Raw genomic sequence first — 25088 nt, 5'->3', positions numbered from 1 at the left:
TGAGGTAAAAAAGGAATTCTTACCATTTGCAACAGCATGGATGGAACTGGAGAGCATTATGCTAAGTGAAGTAAGCCAGTCAGAGAAAGATAAATATCACATGATCTCACTCATTTATGGAATATAATGAACAACATAAACTGATGAACAAAAACAGATCCAGAGACAGAGAAGCATCTTTCAAAACATCAAACCTCAGAGGGAAGGTAGGGGAGGGTGGGAGTAAGGGGGAGAGATCAACCAAAGGACTTTATGCATGCATGTAAGCCTAACCAATGGACACAGACAACAGGGGGGTGAGGACATGAGTTGGGGGGATGGTAAGGTAATGGGGGAATAAGGACACATATGTAATACCTTAGTCAACAAAGAAAAAAAATGTTAGGGGAACAAGGTGTTATCTTTAATGATAGGCTATTTCATTTTCTCTTAGTTGATTTATAAAAACTTGGAATAGAGTATGTTTAATGGTGAAAAGGACTCTGTATAAAACCTCCTTTGATGCCTATGATATGGATCAGAAAACTTACAAATATATAACAATAGGGCTTTCTTCTAATATAAAAACAACTATTTGGCTTCTTTTGTAAAAATGAAAAATTAGTCAAAAATAGAAAACCTCTTTTTTTCCATTGAAAATAACTTGCAGATCATAATCATTGTTTCCCTGTCTGTAACTGGAACCCACAATCACTAAATCCAGTGGTTATATTTATTGATATGATATAAAGGGAAAGACTAAAAGATATGGCTAAGGAAAATTGGGTGATTGGTGATTTCAACTTTACTGATGATTTTGTTCATAAAGGGACTTCAAATTAGACTGTAGACACATTTGCCGTTTGAGTCCCAAACATTTTAATTGTATCAAAGCATCTCAATTCCCGATATTTGACAGTCTGCTTCAAAATATTTCTCTTTATTTTTATGAAAGCTGCAGCACTTTTCCTGATGTGACAGCCAGGATTTTGTCAACAATCTACCACTTATTTACAGAGTTTTAAGGCCTGCTGTTGGATATTTACTGAGCTGTACAATGCCTCAGTGGGAGCCATGGAAGGTGGTTTGCAATGGGTCTGAAAACATTGTAAAGTAGTAAAAACTGGTATTTCAACAATTCGTTCCAAAAACACACTGGAGTCATAGTAAGTTTCTGTTTTCCAAGTGTACATGGATTGCTTCTGGTTTTAATGTTCTACTCCACACCTACGGTGCATGGTTATTTTTTATCCTGGGGAAAAAAGTCCTGATTTTTACTGAATTTCAATGATGTTGTGTTAAGCAAACTGTTATTTTGAAATGGAAGAAAGTAAGCAAGCCTTCAACAATAGCTCTTTATTTCATCTAAAACCTTTGGGCCATATAACTCTTCCCTTTATCAAAATTTTTTGTTACCTTTAGTGGATTATTAGCTTTGCTTCTGGAAAAATGATGGTGGAAATGGGCAAGAGGAATGTGCATTTCTCACATTATTGCATTTAATCTTTGCAACAATCTTTGGGTTAGGAATTGTCCCAACTTTATAGATCTCAAAGACTTTAATTTGTCCAAATTCCCACAACCTCTAGTTGGCAGAACTAATACTCAAACTCAACATGAAAAGATGCTCATCCTCTATCACAGTAAGAAAGCTCAAATTAAAAGTGCATGGACGATGGGTGTTCAAATTATACAGCTGCTATAGAGGGCATGTTGGCAATATCTACTAAAATTAATCTTGTCCTTATTTACTCCTGTGAGAACTTTCTTTTTTTAAAAATTAATTTCTTTATTGATTAAGGTATCACATATTTGTCCTCATCCCCCCATTCCCATCCCACATCCCTCCCCACGCATACCCCCACCCCCCTGTTGTCCTTAATCACTGGTTAGGCTCATATGCATGCACACAAGTCCTTTGGTTGATCTCTCCCCTTTACCCCCACCTTCCCCTACCCTCCCTCTGAGGCCCGACAGTCTGATCCATGCCTCCTTGTTTCTGGGTCTGTTCTTGTTCATCAGTCTATGTTGTTCATTATTTCCCCTAGATGAGTGAGATCATGTGCTATTAGAAATACACTTATAAGAACCGAAAATGAGACAAGCAATAATGGTTATGCTGACAGGCAAATGAATCAGTCTGTAGTGAGTTTCTTTATGGGCCAACAGTTCTTTTGAGACCCAATTTCAATGTCAAACAGCTCCTTATGTGTACATGTAAGCAATGATATTTCAGTTCTGGATGGTGGACAAATGGTGGTAATGCAGGTCCGACCCTTCTGGTTTGGTCCTGGGCAACCTGCAGTGATGCACAGCTGCTGACTGCTAGTATGGCAAGGTGACGTCAGCATCTTCCATGTCTGGACTGCTTCTCTTCTGTCTTCATGGCTGGAGTAGTCCTGTCAATTCCTCTCTGTTGCCGGAATCCACATGGTCTCGGAGTTGTTTTCTGAAAATATACAAACATATTCTCGACCAAAAGTTAATAAAGGAATATTTTCTATAAATTTGACTTGGGACCCTTTTTCATTTTTTGCCCAAATGATTTTCCTCTGGCTTGTTTTGACACCATGTGTGTTTTTCATGGGTGTCTTGCTGTTAGCATTATAATTAATTTTCTAAAGTACAAATTTTCTAGATGTAATTTACTTACAGGATATTTTTCCTTACACATGTTACTATTTTAAAGGGGATGTGGAGAGAGAAAGAGAGAGAGAGAGAGAGAGAGAGAGAGAGAGAGAGAGAGAAGCTATATGCATAGAATATCTTTGGAAGAAAACTTTTATAAACTGGTAACATCTGTTGCATCTAGAGAGAGAAATTGGTGGGTAGCAGAGAGAGGTGGGAGAAGATTTTCTCAATATGGCTTCGGAAATATCTTTTGATGTTTAAAACACAAACTGCATTATATATTTAAAAATAAATAAAATATTTTTTTAATGAAATAAAATCTGTAAAGCACATGGTAGATGCTCAAGTAACAGCCAACTGCATTTATCTTAAGCCTCTGGTAAGGTTTAGAGATATCAATTAAAAAATTAACTCTAGCTCTAGCTGGTTTGGCTCAATGGATAGAGCATCGGCCTGCGGACTGAAGGGTCCCAGGTTCGATTCCAGTCAAGGGCATGTACCTTGGTTGTGCAGGAGGCAGCTGATAGATGTTTCTCTCTCATCGATGTTTTTAACTTTCTATCCCTCTTCCTTCCTATCTGTAAAAGTCAATAAAATATATTAAAAAAATTAACTCTAAGAAAAGTATGTTTTTTGGATGCTTTGTTGTTGTCAAACCTATCTAAAAAAAAGTTTCCCAAACTGATGATCATGCTCATACCGAACTAGCTCAGAGTGCACAGAAATAATTATCCCTACCAACCCAACTAGAAATCTGAGAAGCTCATCAAAATTGAAGAATGAGATGAGATGTCAGTGACTGGAGCTGTTGAAAAGGAGACCAGGGGAATTGAGGATAAATACTAGTATATAAATGAGCTAGGCAGGTATTCTTTTCTACTGCAAGTTTGATTAGAATTGTGGGTCTCCGTTCTATGAGCTATGTTGATTAGGGCTGGCCTGCAAAGACCGCAGAGAAGAAACAGGCTTGACAGCAGACAAGAAGAGGTAGAGAAAACCAAGGACAGGAAATTGAGGACAGGGTGGAGAAAGGGGGAAAAAGTTACATTGTGTACAATTTAGCCATTTATTAGCATTTGGCATAAAAGTTTGTGGAATTACTTCCTTTCTTTGTATTTATGGTAAAAAGAAAAAAAAAAAAACTTCTGGGAAATGTCACTGAAAGTGCTGTCTTTATCTGAGAATTGACCAAAGGTTTGCCACTGAGGTCTTCTGAGTGTTTATAATGTGATCCTCGGTAATATTTCCAGTTTGTGTTTGTTTTTTTTATTTTTATTTTTTATAAAAGGCTATGGTTTTTAGGAAGACTAGCACTTTTTGATTATAAGGTGGTTTCCTTAAAGAGTATGTTAGCAAACTAGGAAGGCACTTAATGTCTTTCAAAGTAGATTCTCTTGGAAATGGAAATATGTCAAATAAAGTGAAGTAATTGAATTTTTGGGTAAAGGCATTCTGTTTGAAACTCTGCACAATTAACACGTGCATAAAGGTTTTAATGTTCTTCTTTAGCTAGAAAGTTAAGTTCAAATGATATGGATATAAAAATCAGACCTTAATGAACTTTCTTCCAAGGACTGATGAATGGGAGGTAGATAGCTCATTTCTCCATGTTTTTTAAGGCAAGTCATTTCTCTGAACACAGTTGTTTGGAAGTTTTAACGTATGCTCTCAACTTCTTCTCCCCTTTTCTTTATTAGTGATTTGAGAATGTGAAAGTCTTTTGTGTTTCCCAAAGATCTGGGGATTTAAAAAATATTTTTATTGATTTCAGAGAGGAAGGGAGAGGGAGAGAGAGAGAGAAACATCAATGAGAGAGAATCGTTGATTGGCTGCCTCCTGCATGCCTACACTGGGGATTGAGCCTGCAACCCTGGCATGCACCTTGAGAATTGAACTGTGACCTCCTGCTTCATAGGTTGATGCTCAATCACTGCGTCACACCTGCAGGACAAGATCTGGGGATTTTCAAGACTAAAAATAGCCCTCTGAGGCACCAAGATTATATCTTGATTATGCTGATCATGGCTCATACTAAAAGAAGACAGAATGTAGTATCACATGAAGACACTAGGGGTGGGTAGACAGAATGGCTGCACTCTATATTTGAAGACCCAGATTATAGTCCAGGTCCTCTGAACTAGACCTTCAGCAAGTATAACATTTGACAAGTCACCTATGCCTTTCTGGGCTTCAGTTTCTTTATAAATACAATAAAAATATTGGACTTTACAATAAAAAGCCATAGATTCTAATAGCTTCATATGAGGTAAGAAATCTGGGTTGTTCTAGAAAATATGAATCTACTTCCAAATTTTTCTCTAAGTTCTGGTTCTGAATTCTAGCCATTATATTCACCCATTTTGTGTTAAGTTATTGAGGAAGTCAGTTAAAATGCAAATGTGATATTGTAGAGTGGTTTAAACATTCATTATTTGAATAGTATTTACTGGGGGCCAACTATGCATCAGGCATTGTGTTAAGTAATGGACTCATGACTTGGGAAAAAACAGTCCCTGTGTGCCTTTTAAAATTTTATAGGTTAGTGGCAGGATATAGAGAAATACACAGGAAATTCCAACAGCATAATAAGAACTATTGCTGAGGATTTTAAAAAAGCTATACGCATTCATAGGAGAGAAACCCAATAGGAAATCAAGGAAAGCTTCCTGTTGGCTGTGATGTGTCAAAGGAGACCTGAAGAATAGGAAGAAGTAAGTCAGATCAGAAGGGAGGAGAGGACATTTCCAGGCAGAGTGAATCACATATGTAAATTAGACTCAGGGTTTGAGGAACCTGAAAGTAATTCAATATGTCAGGAATACGTACCTGTGGGAGAGTGGATGGGAACTCTGTAGAAATGAGAACAATAATTCAAATTCTTTGCTCTTCAGATAGATTACTCTTCCTGCAAGATGGAGAATAAATAGTGGGAGGAAAAGGCTAGAGGCACATTTTGGAAGAGAAGATAGTGGCCTGATATAATAATGGTGATGAAAAAGGGGAGTATACTCTAATGAGATCAAGGAAACAGAAATAAAAAGATTTGTGATAGATCCAATTTGGGAGTGAGAAAAAGGGCCAAGGCTTAAGGCTGGATTTTTTTTTTTTTTTTTGCTTGCACAATTACATGAACAGCAATGCCATTTGCTAAGATAGGAAAAACAGGAGACATGGGTCTGGGGAACAGAACAACCATCAGTCAGAACTACCAGAATCTGGCTGAATGGAAGTCCTACCACTAGGGAATTAAAGAAGAAGCTGCATTGAGACTGGTTGACAGCTTGGCTGCTGCCTTGTGAGACCCTGAGCAGAGATTGAGCTGAGCTGTGCCTAGACTCCTGACCCATCAAAACTATGAGCTAATAAATATATGTTCCTTTAAACTGCTACAGATGTGGCGATTTGTGAAGTGGCAGTAGAATACTAATATACTAAGGAAAAAAGGGGGGGGGGGAAAAGAGATAGTCACAGTAAATAAGGTAATCAGTATTTTTGGAGTGAATTGAATAAATGAGTCATTCCTTGGCCTGCTCATAAGTATACCACTTCCTTGAGACAGTATGATTGTAACTGAGGGGGTGGGAGAAGAGAGGAACTTGGTGTGGGGGTCCTGGGTACTTAGAGAGAGTGGGAGGGAGCCAATTATCTATGTGAGTGTGGTGACAAAGTAGGAAGAAAGGCCCGAAAAGGTTCAAAATATGCAATTCTCTCTCTTTTTTTAAATCATTTGACTAGAGTTGGTTCTGAAATTTGACAAGATAAGTTCTTGGTTGATTACTCTGTGTGTGTGTGTGTGTGTGTGTGTGTGTGTGTGTGTGTGTAAATACCCTCCTTAATATTAGATAGGACTATTTAAGTCAACATGAATTTTAGGTACAATCTGGATATTGCTCTCTACAGAGAAATAATACCAAAGCTGGCAATGAAATTCCTCAAGTAAAATAGAGATAAAGGGAGGAAAAGGGACACAGTGTAATAATAATTAAAATAATTGAAATTCTTTCACCATGCATGGCACTTATAGTGAAAGTACTTTCTAAATTGTCTTCGGCCACATGCAATATAGGTAGGTTATATAAAAAGATTCCACAATATTAAAAAAGTTAAGAAAATGTAAGATGAAAGTTACTAAATTCTATTAAGCGGGTAAATTAAATCTGAGTCACTCATTGCTTCACAATGAAGAATAGCCATTCGGCTTGACAACTAAAAATTCAAGCTCTCTTCATCAAGTCCTGGGAGGAAGTCAAGAAATAACACCAAGGTCCCAGGTTTTGTGAAAGGAAGGATCTTGGGTTTGATTCTTGACTTATAAATCACTAGAGGCCCGGTGCATGACATTCGTGCACTGGCGGGGGTGGGGGGTGGTTCCCTCAGCCCGGCCTGCGTCCTCTCGCAGCCTAGGACCCCCGAGGGGTCCTTAGCGCTGCCGCGAAGGTGGGAGAGACTCGCACAACCACCACTGTGCTTGCCAGCTGTGAGCCCAGCTTCTGGCTGACCACTTGGGAGCAGCTCTTGTGTTGAGCATCTGCCCCCTGGTGGTCAGTGCACGTCATAGCGATCGGTCATTCCGCCGTTTGGTCGATTTGCATATTAGCTTTTTATTATATAGGATTAAAACATTTTGGAGTGGTGGTGGGAAGAAAAAGGCTGTTTAAGAATCTCAGTCCATTTGGCTTCTCATTTACTTGCATCATTGCTGACTTAGGAAACATGCGATCATGTAAAGCCTGTTATTATTAAAAAGGTTCATGAATAGAGTGTTGGAATAATTCTGTGGCCTTGAGGGAGCCGTTCCCAGGAGAAGGGTCTGACTGAGAGAAGGATAGCTCTGTACCTTGATGCCCTGGCAAAGCCACAAACCCAGCACCTGGCTGTTGGCGCCATTGGTTGGACATGGGGTCTATGAGGTCCACACTCTGGACTGGGATGCAAAATACATCTACGGTGATAGAGATGAGAACAGTGGGTGCCTCTAGGGGCAGGAAGTTGACTAGAACGGGCATGAGGGAACTTTTCTCGAGGGGACAGGGATGCTCTGATTTCACTGAGATGGTTGTCATACGGGCATATCCATGTATCCAAATGTATCAGACTCTACTTGTAAGATCTGTGCATTTCACTGCATATAAAAGTTACCTCAGAAAACAAAAATCAAAGGTCATTTGAAAAAAGTATTTGAGCTAATCGAAAGCTCTTCAAATAAGGAGGCTGAACTATTTTTAAAACGAGCAGAAACTTAAAAGGAAATTCTTCATTTTTATTCTACTTTAGGGAGAAATAGATGGTGTCAAATAAATGCACCAGGACAAGCTTCCAAACAGAGCATTTATAATAAAAGTAATAGCTAGACCTTCGTGTCTCAGAGTGAGGGAACCATTTCTAGGAGTATAAGCTATTTTGGAAACATTTTTTTTTCATGTTTCTGTTGGAGGAATAATGTTTTTGGAAATGTAAAAAGCTTTTAATGGAGCTAGAGCAGAAACTATGTTTGGTCATAGTATTATCTGGTTCTGAGCTAAAAATTCAGGGCTCTCTTGTGAACCACGCTGCCAAGAATTGCAGGCTTAATCCTCGAGATTGCTTGAATTTGAATTTTGACTTTATGGCCTGCATCATTATGAGGATACAAAGATAATCTTTGAGAAAAAACAATTTTGAGAATGGTAGAACGCTACATGGAAAGTTAGCTTTTGGAGATGGTTATGCAGATAGAAGTAATATTATTTTATTCTTTTTGAGTATTTGGATTAATACATGAGCTAATCTTGAATGACCTAATATGTCCGGGCACAGTGTTAGGCACTCAAAGAATCCTCAAATCATTCTCTGCACGCCCTGTTCTCAGGGAGCTTCTGAGCAGAAATGGGGTGGGGGGATGACAAATGCAGGGCTGGACAAAAGAAGGTTTACAGTTGTTTGTATGGACAATAATACAGCAATTAACAAATAATTAACAACGCAAGAATAAGCCCTGTTTCACATATTCACAACTGTACATGTACTTTTGCCCCACCCTGTATAATAATAAATAATTCAAGGAAGAATGTAATACATGCATGAGAAATTCCATGGGAGTTCGGAAGAGAGGAAATTCCGGGTGAATAAGAAAGGCATTATAGATGTGGTGGCATTTTGGCTAGAACTTCAAAAATGGTATGCTTTCCCCTGACGAGCCAGCAAAGTGGGGGTCAGAGGCATAGAGAATGTCACCAGGAAATCAATGAGTGCTGGGAGTCTCAAGTTTTCATTTGGTTGAAAGACAAACTACACATGGAGCAGATACACTAGACAGGATACATTCATGGAAAGAAAGAAGGACCCAGACTCCTGGGGAAGTATGATCTGGGTCAAGGGTGGAGCAGGTCAAAGAAGATGGGTCCCGAAGCAGAAAAAACCAAGGAAATAAAAGGCAGCAGGATCTAGGAATGAGTGTGGGGGGATGGGGGTGGGGGAGGGAAGAGGCAGACTGGGAAGAGGACCATGAGAACCCGGAGGAGGGTGATAGAAAGGGAAGAAAAAAGGACAGATGGCAAAGCTAGAATGCTCAGGAATTGGGAAGCCCTCAAAGAAGACTGTGAGACTTGAACCTGGGCGACTGCAGGGACGCTGTTCACAGGCCGGGTTTGTTGAGAGGAACACCGTGTTTTGGGGGCGGGTGGGGAAGGATGACTCATATGTTGAACAAGCCGGCGGTGCATAGGAGGCCACTAGGAAGGTGGGTCTGGAGATGCCCTCAGCGGTGGAGCTAGAGAAGTAGACTTGACCTTTCTTCTCCTGTGAGTACTGTTAGGTCGCGGCAGGGATGAGCATATGGGCATGACAGTGCAGAGAAGGAAGCCAGGAGAGAGCTAGGAGCCAGACTGAGAGGTTGATGCCAGAAGCACTAGAAGAAAACTGGTAAGGTGCAGTGTTCCCCCTGACCCCCCCTGCCACCAAACCTGGGGGACAAACCTTACCAAGAGGAGGAAAGAGACCGATGGAGAGAAAATGTCGAGAAAACTGCCTTTATTGGATTAATTTTGTTAGTCTCAAAATACTCAAAAGTCTATAAAGAGAAAACAGGCTGTTTGTCTTTCCTATGTTGCAGGAGAATATTTGGTGATTCTCCTTCTCTCCTTTCTTTCTCCCTTCTTTTCCTCTTTTACCTTCCTTCTTTCCTGTGCTCTCTTCCCTTCCCTTTCCTCTCCTCTCCTCCCTTCCTTGCACATTCTTGTTTATTTGGATTGACCTGGAGCATGGGTGGCCACTGTCACCTACAACGAGTAACTGCCTTTCTGTTCAATATTTGTCTGTAGTGCGGATCGAGGAGGGAGGTCTTCTGTGCTCTAACATTGCAATGCTTTAGGTCTTTCATAGCAGGGAATTATATGTATATTTGCAATATGACATCATTAACATTTTTGTAACTTTTAAAATATAACTTTTTACTTGTTGCTTTGTACTGGTCTCAAGAGCCACTCATAAATCTCTCTGGAACTGCGTAGGGTCCCAGGGCCAGAGCCTGGCCCCTCCTGGCACTGTGATTAGTCATTTAATACCCAAGACAATGACTAATGCCTGGCAACCAAATCTCCATTAGGAGTCATGTGTCCTGGGAGCCCGGGCAAAGGCACACTGGGAACACCTTATTGCTGGGTCTTCGTACCATGGTCAAGAGGATCGGCTAGATCCATGTGGGCACCATCAGAAAAGGGGAGACTCCCCTCCCCAGGATCAATGCCAGTACAATCACAGAGCTTACAATCAGTTTGAAGCAAAGGTACCCACCTTTGTCTTATCTTCAGACCCCAGCTTGTAATATATCTTTTTCATATGTTTACCGAAAGCCATCAACTGAGCTATTCGTGGAAAGGTTTGCGGGTTTGGTTAACGAGGTGGAGGAGTGTTACATTTCAGCTGGAAACACATCCCTAGATTGCCAAAACGTTTATCCAAAGCCTGGTTTCCTGGTGCAATCGGAGGCACGGCAATAGTGTGTCTGTTCAGAGACTCGGGGGCTGGGGCCAGCCAGGCACTTGATCCAAGTGGACCCCAGAGGCCTTTATCGTTAAATTATATTCTTTAGGAAAAACCGCCCGTGTCACGTTTTGTAAACTTGATATCCATACACTTTTGACGGGCATTCTATTTTAGCCGTAAGCCTATGATTTACAGCAAGCCTGTTTTCTCTCTTGCTTAGGATGGCAGCGGGAACCTGGGTCACTTTCCAGGCTCCGAGGATGAGCAGCAAAGGGGGCAGGAGGGTTGCTCCCCCCCAAAGAATGCTGAGTCGGGCTGTGCCACCCCCTGCTCTCCGTGAGCAGACAGCAGGCTTCTCCCCAGTCCTCCCTGCCATTCATCCAGCCAGCTCTGTGCAGCAGCCCCGCTTCTGTGTCTGCCGGGAGGGGCTGCCAAGTGCCCTGCCTACTGGCTGCTTCCCGAATCCCTGCCATTCCACACACAAACACATCCACACGCGCTCCGCCTTGCTCACACAGGAGCCTCACGCACACGCGCGCACATTCCTCCCCTCATCCTCGCTGTCCTCAGCTCTTGACTCCTGCGAGCCCATGGAACCTTTCTGGGAAGACGCTCTTAAGCCAGCAGGGTAGGATTGTTCGGATTTCTCTCTTCGCAGCTTTAGCATGTTGAGAAAGCAACTTACCTTTCTGGCCAGTATCTGGTCTGTATCCTAGCAGGGAGAGTAGGATTTGCTGTTTGCCATGGTTTTGTGTGTGTGTGTGTGTGTGTGTGTGTGTGTGTGTGTGTGTGTGTGCGCGTCTCCTTTTGCTTTCAGGACTTGTAGGATTCTTTGTGTGATTTCTATATAATTTGGCAGGTTCGGGTTTGTAAAGAGCCCTCCGAAGCGCTTTTGCATGGGTTTAAAAAAGACATTGGGAAATTGAAAGTGTGATTTCCTGAAACGAAATCATCTGCAAAGAAAAAATTGCTTTGGAAAGTAATGGTTGCTGGCCATAAAGAGAAATATCTGTGATTCACCTAATGTGGTTTTAACCCTTTCTTTGCTTACAATCTATAGTTATTGATACCAAGTTCAATTTTGGCTTCACATTAAACCAGCTATATCTGCATATTGTCTTCACATGATCTGTTTGTTCTTATAAGAATTATGCAAATGTGCACTTATTAGTATACAGATATCCAAAATTATTACTATTAGTAACAGCAACCTTGATATTTATAATATATGTCATGAATATTTTGTTAGGTACTATGTTGAGTGTTTGGGATGGCAATTAAAGCAAAGTATTAATAGTTGTATCAGTCTATTAGGCTGGGGCAAAGGAAGTTTTATAAAAGTATAAAACTATCCAAGATTATGGGTGCACAATATCATATATATATACATATATATGTATATATGTATATATAGTGGGTGTGCTTAGCTTTTAATTCAGTTCAAAACTTTTCACTCTTTTTTTCTTCTTCTGGGTATTTGATTCTGCATGTCCTAGCCCATGTGAGCTGAGAAGGTCCATTTGTAGGATTAAAGAACAGAAATGTATCCTTGCGTTTTAAAACTTGTCAGTTAGACCAACAGTGTGACATAATTGCCAAAGATGTAGTTAATGACCCGAGGTTACCTTTCGTATGAAAAGGTCACATTTCACCTTCAGTTTTCTGAAGTTTTACTTGCATAACCCGTGGAAGGCAGCAACACTCATGCGCGCCTATCCAGAGGCTTTTGTAAATCTTCCTACACATGAGAATTCCTAACGGGAGCAAATGCAACACCCTGGTCCAACCCAAACTTACAAGTCCGGCTGGGAGGATCACAGAAAGTTGTGGCTGGAAGGGGCCACTTGGGGAGAATTTTTCACGAGGAAACTGAGGTTCCTCAGCATTCTCCTGATGGCCAGATGCAATGCTTTCCATAGGAACACCATGAATCTCCATCCCACCCCCCACCCCCCACCCCCTACCCCCTTGCCCCAGATGCCTCCTATCTGTCCCTGCCGCTGCTGCTAAATATAGCTGTCTGTGGCTGGCTGCATAGGCAACCGCACCCCCCATCCTAACGCCCTATCTCCGTTACAGAGTGGTCCTCCCAGGGTCATTCTATGTACACACGACATCCTTCCAGCCCACAAGGAGAGCGAGTCAAGCAGTGAGAGAGACAAACAGAGATAGATGGGCGTCTGGCACCGGGCACATAAGGCAGCACATTAGAGAAAGCCGGTGCCTGGCTCAGCCTTCCCAGTTCATTTGAAACACCGTCTTGCCTGGGCCACCTTTAGGAGATCCCTCTGCGCCTCCGCCCCCCCACCCCGGCCCCCCGTCTCCTCCCCGCAGTACAATCCAGCCCCCATCCCGCGGCAACAAGTCAAGTTCAGGGAGGCTGCTCTTTGGGGTCGCTCCAAAACCAGTTGCGCCCGGAGTGATGTTGAAGCCAATGTCAGTGCAAGGTAACAGTCCTTGGCCGGCGTCCAGCCCCTTTGTAATGCATATGAGCCCGGGAGACCCGTCCTTAAAAGTTGAAGACCGGGAGCCAGGAAGTCGGCTGCGCGCTCGCTGGTGTGTGGCCCCCGGGGGGGTGGGATCCGGGAGACCCGGGGCTCCGGACCGAGCCGGGCTGCGCTCCCCTCCCTCCCGGCGGGACCTGCGCGGCGCCGCCCCCGCCTCTAACCCGCGGGCTGTGCTCTTCTTCCAGGTGGCCCGCCGGCTGCTGAGCCCTCTGCGCAGCGGGGAGCCGCTCTGCACCTTGCCCGCGGCCGCTGACCATGACCATGACCCTCCACACCAAGGCGTCCGGCATGGCCCTGCTGCACCAGATCCAAGGGAACGAACTGGAGCCCCTGAACCGCCCGCAGCTCAAGATCCCGCTGGAGCGACCCCTGGGCGAGGTGTACGTGGACGGCGGCAAGCCCGCCGTCTACAACTACCCGGAGGGCGCCGCCTACGACTTCAACGCCGCCGCCGCGGCCGCCGCCTCCGCGCCCGTCTACAGCCAGTCGGGTCTCGCCTACGGCCCCGGGTCCGAGGCGGCGGCGGCGGCGTTCGGTGCCAACGGCCTGGGGGGCTACCCGCCACTCAACAGCGTGTCTCCGAGCCCGCTGGTGCTGCTGCACCCGCCGCCGCAGCTCTCGCCCTTCCTGCACCCGCACGGCCAGCAGGTGCCCTATTACCTGGAGAACGAGCCGAGCGGCTACGCGGTGCGCGAGGCCGGCCCGCCCGCCTTCTACAGGTACCCGCGCCCCGCAGCGCCGCACCCGCGTGGGGTGGCCGCCACGCGCCCGGGGCGGGAGGGAGGGAGCGAGGGAGCCGGGGAGCCGGGGTGGGGGCGGGGGGGGGGGCGAGCCGAGGGCCGGGCAGGCACCGTGCAACCTGCGGCGCGGAGCCCAGGACTTGCGCCCCGAGGGCTAGCGCGCGGCCCCGCCCGGGCTTCTCCGTGGATCTTGCTTTGGAGAGGCAAGTTCCCGAGCTTGGCAGCTTAAAAAAAAATCCTTTTTTTTCCCTTCTCCACCCCGCTACTGTCTGCCCGAGAGTCAGATCCGAAACCCCGTGTGCCTCCTAACCAAACAAATATTGGAAAACCTTACAAAGCAGCAGTCATTTGTGGGGAGAAACACCCCAAAGCGAGCGAACACAAGGCGCTTTGAGTCCCCAGTCCAAGTCCCGCTTTGGTATTTCAGGCTGGAGGCGGCTGGGGGTAGGGGAGCTCCGTGTCATTTGTTTATGATGATTTCAGCATTTGAATGTGTTCGAAAAACTCCCTTTCATCCAGAATCTCGGATTGGAAAGGTGATGATGATGATGATGATGATGGTGGTGGTGGTGGTGATGGTTTTGGGGGCAGCGATTCCTAGCAGCTTCTGTCCTCCCCCGGGCCCTGAGTTCAGGGCTTGACTGAACTGGACCTCAGACAGCCGTGGAGGAGCTGAATGGGTCTGAAGTTTCTGGGTTCCGAGTTCTCTAGCTGGGTCCTGTTGGAGCAGGTTGCTGGAATATGACTCAGGACAGCCAGGACTTTGCAGGCATCCTGTGAGTTTGAAACATGCCATCTGGAAGCAGGAGTGTTTTTGAAACACCCCTCTGCCAGCGAAATCGTATTTCAGGCCCACCGGGCGACGAAGGCCCGGCAGCCGAGCGCGGGTTCGCTGCTGCCCCGTCTGTCCCTCCGTCTCTGTGGGAGAAGCCTGGACGGTCAGGGCTCACAGGCACGCTTGTGGCTCAAGTAGCAAATGTGTAGTGTCCTTATTTTTCCCTCTAGTAGCGAATATACGTTCCTCCCGCCCCTCCCTCCCATTTTCGCTTTGATAGTTTCTCCCTTCCCTTCCCGATGGACCTAGAGAGGGGTTGGGTGGGTGTTTCTGGTGAATCGCTGCGCTGGGCCACACAGGACGGGGATGCCCTGGAATGGGGTTGGGAAGCCTCAGGGCCCACGTGGTGGCTGGTGCTGAGCTAGGCAGGGCCTGACTGTCCCGGCTGTCAGGTGCGCCTCCTCCCTCACCCCGAGCCTTCTGCATGCAAGCTGTGGCCCTTTCTATGCAGGGCTCTGTCTCCAGAGAAATCTATAGCAGAGGAACCAGGAGGAGGGTGCAGACTGGTCCAGAGGATGCCGAGGGCAGGTTTTTGGGGTGTCTGAACTTACCCCCTATCCTTCAGCCCCCTCCAAGGATGTTCACGCACCTCGCAGCCAGACAAGTCCGGCCTGAGTTATTACTTCAGAGACAAGCAGGCAACACTTTCAAAACTTTAAAAAGAACCAGACTTGACAAAGCCGATGGCAAACTCATTTCCCTTTGTTTTATTTCAGGGTTAAAATGAAAAGGGAAAAAGAAGTTATTCTGCCCACTTTATAAAAAAAAAAGTGTTAGAACAAAATACAACGATTACATCTAATTCACACACATTTTAAAACTCCTGGATGCAAAGGAAGGCTCTGCTAAGGGTGTGAATTCCATAACCTTAGGATGGACTCCAGAAACTATTTTCTTTTCCATTAATTTTCAGTTCTTTTATTGCAAATTAATGCCGCCGAATTTCAATGGGCGCTAATGAGACTGCTCCTCCGTGGATTATTTACTGCCTTGCTAATAATTGCAAAGTGAGCATGGTCAAATAAAAGGGGGGTCACACTTTATTCAAAATTGTTCATCATCCCAGAGGCAAATAATATCCCTATAATGGGCCCCATCTTAAACTTTTTACAACGGATGATATTCAGATACTTTTAGAGTATTATATAAAAAAAATGACAACTTTTTTTTTAAAAAGTAAAAATTTCACGCAAGTAGGATCCTTTGTGGAAATTTAGTTTTAGAGTGATTTTTCCTTCGTAGTGTATTTCCCATAACATCCTTCCTCTTTTGTTTGAATCCTGCCTCTTATTACCCAGGGAGGAAGAGAGAGGTCTATGCGAGTGTTTATTTAATATTCTTTAAAATATTAGTTAATATTTCCCCCCTTTGAATAACACAGGGTACAATAAAAGAAAGAATGAAAACCGTTTAGGGAACTTTAACTTTCTTCAGTAGTGATCAAAAGTTTTGGGGGCCAAAAGCAGTGTTTTCAAAGTACTTGTTATGACCCAGAGAGTCATGACATCAGTTTAATGAGTCTAGAACATTTTTTTAGGGGAATAAAATGGAAAAGAACATAATAGAAAATATCACAGTGCATAATATTTGGTAGGGTGGGTTTTGTTTCCTGAAAAATTGTTTTAATTATACCTGCTGTGTGTGCCGACTGTGATGTAAAATGTATTTCTTACTGTGGGTTGAGGCCAAAGAAATTTGAAAGCTATTGGCCTAAAATGTTATGTTCAGTTAGAAAACAAAAAATTTAGGTAAGTGCTTGGTGGTTTCATCGGCATAAACCAAAAAGCTGTTTTGATTCTCTTTATTTTATCTCCCCCCCCCACTAATTAGTTGGTGACTTTAGATCAGTTAGATTAAGCTTTACTATTTTTGAGAGTTTATATGAAGGGCACATTATTTAGCATAAGGATGCTATGGTTACTTTCTTCTATTGGCCACAATATGCAGCCATATCTATGCATGAAGCAATGTGACAGCTAAAACTGCCCTGGGCATATACTAATGTGAGAAACCTTGTCACATATCCCGGCCACTTGTTATTAAGAGGAATACATGTATAAAGAGGCAAGCTGTGACTTCCTTCGCAAGATGTGCCTGACCTACCATTTCATGATGAAGGCAACTGGGACACATCTTATCCTGGGTTTCTTTTCAGAGTTCAAACAACTTAGGAAAGCTGGACCAAACTGAAGATGAAACTTAATCATATCCACTCTGATTGTTAAAATTCTAATGAGGTGTTTAATGTTCCATGATTATTTCAGTTGTATTACTCAATATTCCTAAAGGCTAAATATTGCCCACTGCTCCAAATTACTTGACAATTACACAAACCCTTTGCATTAAAGTCAGTGCCCTGGTAATTTGTATACTATTACACTGGCTGCGTGCTTTGAATGACTCTTCTGTCCACTGGTGACCACTTAAAACTATTTCTTAACTTTGAACAAGGCTCATCTCCAGGAAGAGATTTTAATGGCTAATTTTCAAGTTTCCAATAATTCTGTCCTTCTATTTTGGTGATATTTTAGCACCCTTTCTTTTCTTACTTTTTTTCATTTACTTAAATTGTTACTGTTCACCCGACATGACATGTTGTGTTGGTCTAAGAATAGTTCAAGGAGCCGCATTTTGCCTCGAGAATGAGTGTATTTTCGGTTGAGAATGGAATCATGTCTTCAATCCCCATTTCATTTTCACCTACTCCATGTGGCTTATACCTGTTCGCTAGAAAGCTCCTGAAGGATAATTGGCACTTATTCTAATTTTTTTTTCTCACAGTCAGTTAATTTGGGTGCTCAGATTATTTTTGTGAATATATTTAGTATATGACGTTCATGTCCAGGGAATATTCAGGTTTGGCATTTTGGTTTCTTATTGTTTTATGGGTTTAAAAGACAGGGGCAAGAAATGGCAGGAATAATAGATATCAGGAAAAACGACAAAGATGTCAAACTTTCTGTTAATGATAAGACATTGGTAATTTTGTCAAGTGAGATAATATGTGTGAAAGTGATACATTAGCTGTCCATGCATTCAATATTTTGTTCACACATTAATAATTGTTCTTGTACTTTTGTAAGCTAGAAGATAGTAGGGAAGATTAGATTGAAAGTGGTCAGGAGCTTCACTACAAATAGAGATTGATGATAATATGAAATCATTTTCTTTGGCAGCCAAATTTAAGTAAAATCTTCATCACCATCTGCACCCGTTGCTTGCAGCCAGGGCTATCATAAAGAATATTTATCTTGCCCTGGCTGGGTAGTTCATTTGGTTGGAGTGTTGTCCCATACACCAAAAAGGTTGCAGGTTCAATTCCCAGTCAGGACACATACCTAGGTTGGGATTTGATCCCCAGACAGGAGGCAACCGATTGATGTTTCTCTCTCACATCGATATTTATCTTTCTCTTTCCCTTCCTCTCTCTCTTAAAAATATCAATAAGCATATCCTCAAGAGAGGATTAAAAATAAGTAAATAAAGGTGTGCACCTTTAAAAAAGAAAAGCATCATCTCCAGCCACCAAGGTTGCTTGTGGGTTTGATCCCCTGTCAGGGCACACACAAGAATCAACCAATGAATGCACAGATAAGTGGAACAATAAATCCATGTTTCTCTCTCCTTTCCTTTCTCTCTAAAATCAATGAATAAAAAAATTAAAAAGAACATTTTTCTTATAGATACATTTTTAAAAAGTCCAGACCCTGATTATGTGAAAAGAGTTGTACACAAGGAATTTTAAGAGCTCTAATTGTATTTTTTCTAAAATGCATACTCAGTACGAAAATAATACATGGAATGCCTGCCTGCGACTTCAGTATTATTTTTAATGTAACTTTAGAGGAACACAGTCGAGAGCGCAGCATGCTGTGTTCCCTTCTTTCTCATGATACATTGGATGGATAGAGGCAAGTAAGCCATTTAGTTTAATTCCGAGTCCCAGTTTGCTTACAGAAGAATGGAAAACATAGTGGCCACAACTGTTTAGAACCCAAAGGCATGTGCCAGAAAAAGAGGCTCTATAATCCCCCAAACACAGCCACTTGAAACCAGCCAACCAAAGTGAAAGTGTGAGGGAATTCAGAGAGAAGAGCCATTCCACCGAACTCATCGAGGAGTTTTCTTTTATGTTTTGAACTCTGCCGGTGAATTGACGAAGAATGTCATTTTAAAAACAGTGCGCCTGAGCTGGCCCCTACTTCATCCCCGAAACATACCCTGTCCTCTGAAAGCTGAGGACTTCGCGGCTGGCGGGGAAGGGAAGCGCCTTTGTAAGATTCTCGATTTCAGAAGGGAGAAGCCATAATTCCCAAGTTCTGTACCTTAGAGAATAGCAGTAAGAATTATGGGGGAAATTTTGCCTTCATCAACAATGCTTTCAATTATGTGTATATGCCTAGACCCTATTGAAGATATGAAGAATAGGAAGGAAACTGTTTTGGTCCCAAACAACAACATCTTAGGTAGTTTAATAAAGTAATAATTTTAAGAAGCTAGGTTAAATAGGAAAGGGTATGCCTGACACTTATAAATGACATGAAGGTGTGACAGTGGAATCGGTGATGGTGGTGGTAGTGAGGATGATGGTGATGATGATGATTATGGGGTGATGATGATGATGGTGGTAGAGGTAGTGGTGGTAGTGGGGTGATGATGATGGGATGATGATGATGGAAGCAATGAAGTGTTGGTGGGTAGGATTTCTGGATGCCTATTATATAGCCAGAGAAGTTTATCCTATATAGAAATAGAATCATTTAGTGTACTTCACATTTTTGTGAAGTTATAATTTAAGTAAATTGTCTAAAGTTTCAATAATGATATTATCAATAATTTTATACCATAAATTAAATAAGTAATTCTAATTGCTACACAGAAAATTAAAAAAGAAAAACCCAAACAAGCCTGGGTTCTTTTCATGTTTCCTTTTTAGAGGGATAAATTGTGTCCTCAGTTTGCTTCCATAACATCCTCTACTTTCATCAAAAGTGTTGTCTTCAGTGAGACAGTAGGCTACTTTGTCTGGTCATTTTCTACTTTCTGGAGCTCCTATGAATTACACTTGGGAAAATTACAGTCCACTTAAAGTTAATAAAGTTAATTAAGACATGTCAAGGGCTGGACATTTATAAATGAGCCCTCAATACACTCATATGTGGTTATTTTTTTGGAGAGATCTCCAAATGTTGTCAGCTACAACAAGAACGCAGGGCCTCTGCCATTGAAGCTCAGATTCTCACCTCCAGCTCTGAGGCTGCAGGGTTGTCTGGCCCAAAAGCTGCCCCCCAGCTCCCCACTTCCCACATTCCCTGGTTGCAACCCAGCCTGCGCCGCCTGGCTGGCCAGGCTCATTCCGCCTCTTCCCAAACAGTGGTATGCAGCGTGCGTAGGGCCCTGTAGCCCATGTGTGTGCATGCCAGGCACTGCTTTCTGAGCAGTTTTCTAGGCAACCAGACTCACTTTCTGACATAAAGGCTCTGGATTTTTTCTAAGACCCTTTACACTCTTTTAGGCCTCGTTTTCTGTATCAAGCTTCCTTTTTTTTTTTTAAACACTCCATCTGTATATTCCTAGTTTTTTCCTTCCATCTTTTCTGGGTTTATTTTTTTTTATTAACCCATTTAATTTTTTTTAATTTTAATGAAATTTGAAATAGGACTCAATAGATTGCCTATCCAGCACTGGTAAGCCAGTGTTATAAGAATATGCCTTAACGTTCTAGAGTGGCATTAATTACATGGAAAGTTTTAGAAAATGAGGTTTTTTTTTATCCCTAAGCATAGAAGCATAAAACAAACAAAATCAGAGCCTGGCCAATGTGGCTCACTGATTGAGCATTGACCTATGAGCCAGGAGGTCATGGTTCGATTCCTGGTCAGGGCATATACCAGGTTGCAGGCTCAATCCCCAGTGTGGGGTGTGCAGGAGGCCGCCAAGCAATGATTTTCTATCATCATTGATGTTTCTATCTCTCTCTCCCACTCCGTTCTTTCTGAAATCAATAAAAATATTAAAACACACACACACACACACACACACACAAACACAAACACAAACAAAATCAGAAAGAAATCTTCACTTAGTGGAGATGCTTTGACATCTCATTCATCATTCATTTGGTTACCTTGGTCCAAATTGCATAGCTCATCCATGGCATAGATGAAATAAAATGCATTTGTATATGCCAAGCAGTTCCTATGTCAGTGTTAGCATTTAGCAGCCAGGAAATGCTACGGCATGAACGGTGAGGTCCTAGGGCCTCATCCTTCCGCGTGCGGATTTGGTGTGGAGATCAAGTACTTTCTTGGCTGCTGTCCCCTGGGTCTCAGGTCCATGAGAACTTGCCATGGCGCTTAAAGCCGACGGCAGTTCCGCACTCTGCTAACAAAACCACTCGCTTTTGAAATGTTGTAGGTGTGCCCGTGATCTGTTTTACTTATTTCATGAAGGTATTTGAAGTGGTATTATTCCCTTTGTAAAGCCTTTGCAAGGCAACACTGGTATCAGCATAACTGATTTCAAGAGTCCTTAAGGGTCCCTCATGCTAACTCTGACTTCTGCTTTTGTTGTTTTGAAGACCTCACAAATGGTTGGGTTTATTTCTGTTGGAATATTTCAAGCAATTCAGCAAGAAAGGATGTACATTCCAATTTGAGTACAAGAGGCAATTTGGTTGCATTGAGAAGTTATTTTCTTTAGTTGTCTGAAGAGAACGTGTGGGGCTGTCGGAGGCCTCTTTGGTTTCGGAGAGGAGGGGCCCTGAGCAGTGGCCCAGAGACCGTCCCTCTCAGTGCCTCGCTTCTCTCCGCCCTCAGCAAAGTGCATGGCCCGTGCAAGTCCGGAGGGCTGTGAGTTGGGTGACTGGCTGCTGGAGGTGGGCAGGGAGCGCAGTTACAGCGATCCGCTCTGGTCTCCTGGCTGGGAAAGAGGCCATTCGGGAGGGGTCCTCAGCTGTGATTGTAAGAATGTGGGGACTCTGTGAACCCCACCTTCCTTCTTAAAAAGAGGAAGGATTCCCCAGGACATTCCAAGTCCAGCTCACCCCCATTATTTCCGGATTCTGTATTTATAAATTTGCCTACTGTCTAAAATGTATTTGCAACCCCCAAATCAATATTCATGACACTTTCTGGGTCATTCGCTGACATGCACAGAGTGGTGAAAAATCTGAGTCATCGGCCGGCATGCACATCCCCGGCTGAGGTCAAATGAGGCGACGCTCTGCCTTCTGGTTTCAGCTCCTACTGTAAACAAGTGTCCGGTTCGAGGTCTATTTAGTGCCACTTAAAAAAAAAATATCTTGTGCTTTTTGTTGGTGATTTTGCTGTTCAAAAATGACCCCCAAGTATAGCCCTGAAGTGCTGTCCAGTATTTCTAAGCACAGGAAAGCTGTGATGTCTTATTGAGAAAATACAAGTGTTAGGTCAGCTTCATTCACACATGAGTGCTGTTGGCCATGAGTTCAATGCTCATGAATCAACAATGTATGATGAGTAAGGTGTCTTTAAACAGAACCACACACAGCAAGGCCATGCATTGATTGGTGATGAAAATGTTACGACCAGAGCTTTGAACACTGTATTTCTCCTAGGGGCAATGGTCCCGTATTCACTAATTCAGTATTTGTGACGACTTTATAGACCATAACTACCGCCAACCATGAGAACTGATGTATATAATAGGTGACTAAAGCACAGGGTGGGAAGCCAGGCAGCTTAGGTTTCTGGGTGACTCCTGACTAGTTGTGACCTCTGGCTCAATGTGCCTCAGTTTACTTATCTGTAAAATGTCAATCCAAATAGGGCCCACATCTTTTGGTTGTTGTGAGGATTAAAGAAGTTTATAGCTTGTCAAGAGCTGAAAATATGCCCAGGGCATAGCAGTCATTATTTTGTCATTACTTCTTCAGACAGGAATTGGCAACCACACATCAAAGAAGGTGAATATGAATCTGGAAAATTTATAATTTCCCCGTGTTTGCTTCGTTTGCCTTTATAAGAGACAACCCTAATATCCTATTGTGATGAGAAGTTAAACTTTTCCTTAAAAAAGCAGGAAGCTGCTATTTCTTGAAATGCTTAAAATATGTGAGGTACTATGCTAGAAAACCAAAACAAAGCAACTGTAATAAACTCCAAATAAGGAAAAAAAAATCAATCAATAAAAAGAGGAAGGGGCATTAAGGACGGTGGACTGAAGTGACCCCAGAGAGGGAAGTTGTTGAAACTGATGTAGCAGTTTCTAAAGCCCCTCGGATGTGCAGAGGGCAAAGAGGGAACTTGTGTGTACTTTGAGGAAAAGGAACTGGGGAAGGATGAGGGACAAAAGCTAACAATTACAGAGCATCTACAACGATGAATTTTCAATCTTGGCTGTGCAGTAGAATCAAGGATGATTTCAGAATCATCCAGATGATTAAAAAAGTACTGGGATCTGGGCCACATCTGAGTGGTTCTGATAATTGCTCTGGGGTTGCAGGGGGAATAAGCAATTTAGAAAAACAAAACAAAGCAAAAAACTCCTTGGGCTTTCCACCGCGCCCCTCCCCGCCCCCACCCCCCCCCCCCCCCCCCACCGCCGTGTAGTCCTCTGATGTGCAGCCTAACAGCATTCTCTAAGTGGGGTCATATTTAATCTCCCTCCAAACATGTATCTCATTTTTAAAGATGAGGTTGTGCAGTTTGGAGAGGTCTGAGAGGGTGCTCAGGGTTTTGCTGTGCTTTTACCCTGAGGAGGAGTGTTCGAGCCCAGATCTGCCTGACTGCAAGTCTTCATTTTATTGAGCCACTTGGTATCAGAATCAGAGGGTAAAAGGCGCACCGAAGGGACAGATGACAGTAACATTGATTTCTACTTATCTTTCCAATATACGATTTGAAGTAGGGCGTTACAATGGATATTGACTAGATACCAAGAAGACACAATGAAGAAGAATATGAGACTGCAGACTTTGCCATGGCATATGAAGATGAAAGTAGGAGACAACCTGAAACACAGTGCAAATAGACACCTAGGCCAATCAGCTTGTTCCGTTTAGGTTTTTGTTACGTGTTGAGATAATTGCTGGTAATTGATGCCCTCGAACTCGCCCCCAACAGGGTTCTCTTTCTTTTCGTTTTTCAGATAGTGGCCAGACTCTATTATTGTTTATGAAACTTTAAAATCTTAAATATCAGTACACTTGATGGATGGCACAGAATTTCCAGTTGTGAGCTTGGAAAGTTTGTTGAAGTCTTTAATGTGGAGGACGTCATTAAAGCTCTACTTGTGTGCTTTCCATCATGAAGTATTTACACAATTCTGCCCGCAAATAGAACGTGTTCTCTTTTTATTGCCCCTGCCCCATTTTGCATTTTAGAAGACTCATTTATTGATAAGGGAAGCAGGCATCCAGGCACCCCACCTTGGCACCCAAGCCCAGGGCAGGGTTTGGTGAAGCTTTCCCAACATGGCTCAATTCTCAAGGCTGCTCTTTTCCTCATGTCACTCTGCCCAGAATCAGCAGCTAAAAGCAAGTCTTTGAAGTTTTAGAAACATGTATAAACATGTATAAATGCAACTTGTCGAGGAAGACGTGAACATGGGTCTCCCCCAGTGCTCGCAGGACTAGAAGTCCAGGTTCCAGGCCGCACACAATGGGGGGCTATCAACTCACCGGCCCAGGGCTCCTTGGTTCTTTGTTCTTTGTTTCTGATGCTCAGCAATTACAATAGATGAAACCAAAGTTGCTTTTCTAGACGGAATCCAAGGGTCTTCTAAGAAGTCTGTGTTTGACACGAGGGAATAGCTAGCAGAGTCATCAGGGAATTTGTAGAAGCAGTCACAGGTTCTAGAGTTTTTATGTTGAACACTGGAATTCACAGAGATGCGATATTAATCATTTTCTAGCATGCCTTAACACAGACAAGAAGTTTCTTCTCAGATATCTCTCCTGCTATTCTCTCCTTTCTCTACACATGGCCAACTCCCTATTATTGCTGCAATAGGTTCCTTACTGGGTTTTCGGTTTGTGAGCTTTCAGACTCGAATTTTTCGGTTTCCTCCCAGAGCATAGTTGACATACCAGAGTGTATGTTTGAGCTGGTCCTTTCCTCTGCTTTTTTAAAGAAGCCTGCAGTGGCTTCTCACTAGTCATAGGTCATATGCACATTCCAGAGTGTGGCATTCAAAGCCCTTGGAGTTTAATTCCAGCTAACCTCCTCCTGTCACTCCATGAAGCCTTTGTTCAAACCATACTTAAATGGCACTTTCCCACTCCTGCTATTCATAGTTACTTTCATCCCTAACATGTACCATTTATGCCCATCTCTGTTAGGCTGATTCTACCCAGAAGTCAAGGCTCAACTCAAATGCCACCTCTACCCTGGAAATCCCCACAGAATGCCTTTCATTATGGTTGTAGGTAGATTTGTCTCCCTCGTTTGTTTAATA

General features: G+C 43.1%; 1 protein-coding gene across 2 annotated transcripts in view; it reads left to right on the top strand.

Annotated features, from left to right (window-relative positions):
* Nucleotides 1-25088, top strand: part of ESR1 (estrogen receptor 1) — a 303086-nt gene that overhangs the window by 75855 nt on the left and 202143 nt on the right. For both annotated transcript variants that reach the window (XM_079779825.1, XM_079779826.1), the window contains exon 2: nucleotides 13265-13798. In XM_079779825.1, the coding sequence (XP_079635951.1) occupies nucleotides 13335-13798 (464 nt within the window). In that variant the 5' untranslated portion in view covers nucleotides 13265-13334. The remainder of the gene's footprint in view (nucleotides 1-13264; nucleotides 13799-25088) is intronic.

Source organism: Cnephaeus nilssonii, assembly GCF_951640355.1.
Source record: "Cnephaeus nilssonii genome assembly, chromosome: 9".
NCBI classification, from domain to species: Eukaryota; Metazoa; Chordata; class Mammalia; order Chiroptera; family Vespertilionidae; genus Cnephaeus; species Cnephaeus nilssonii.
Note: the sequence above shows the minus strand (reverse complement) of the source record. Positions and strands in the feature narration are given on the sequence as shown.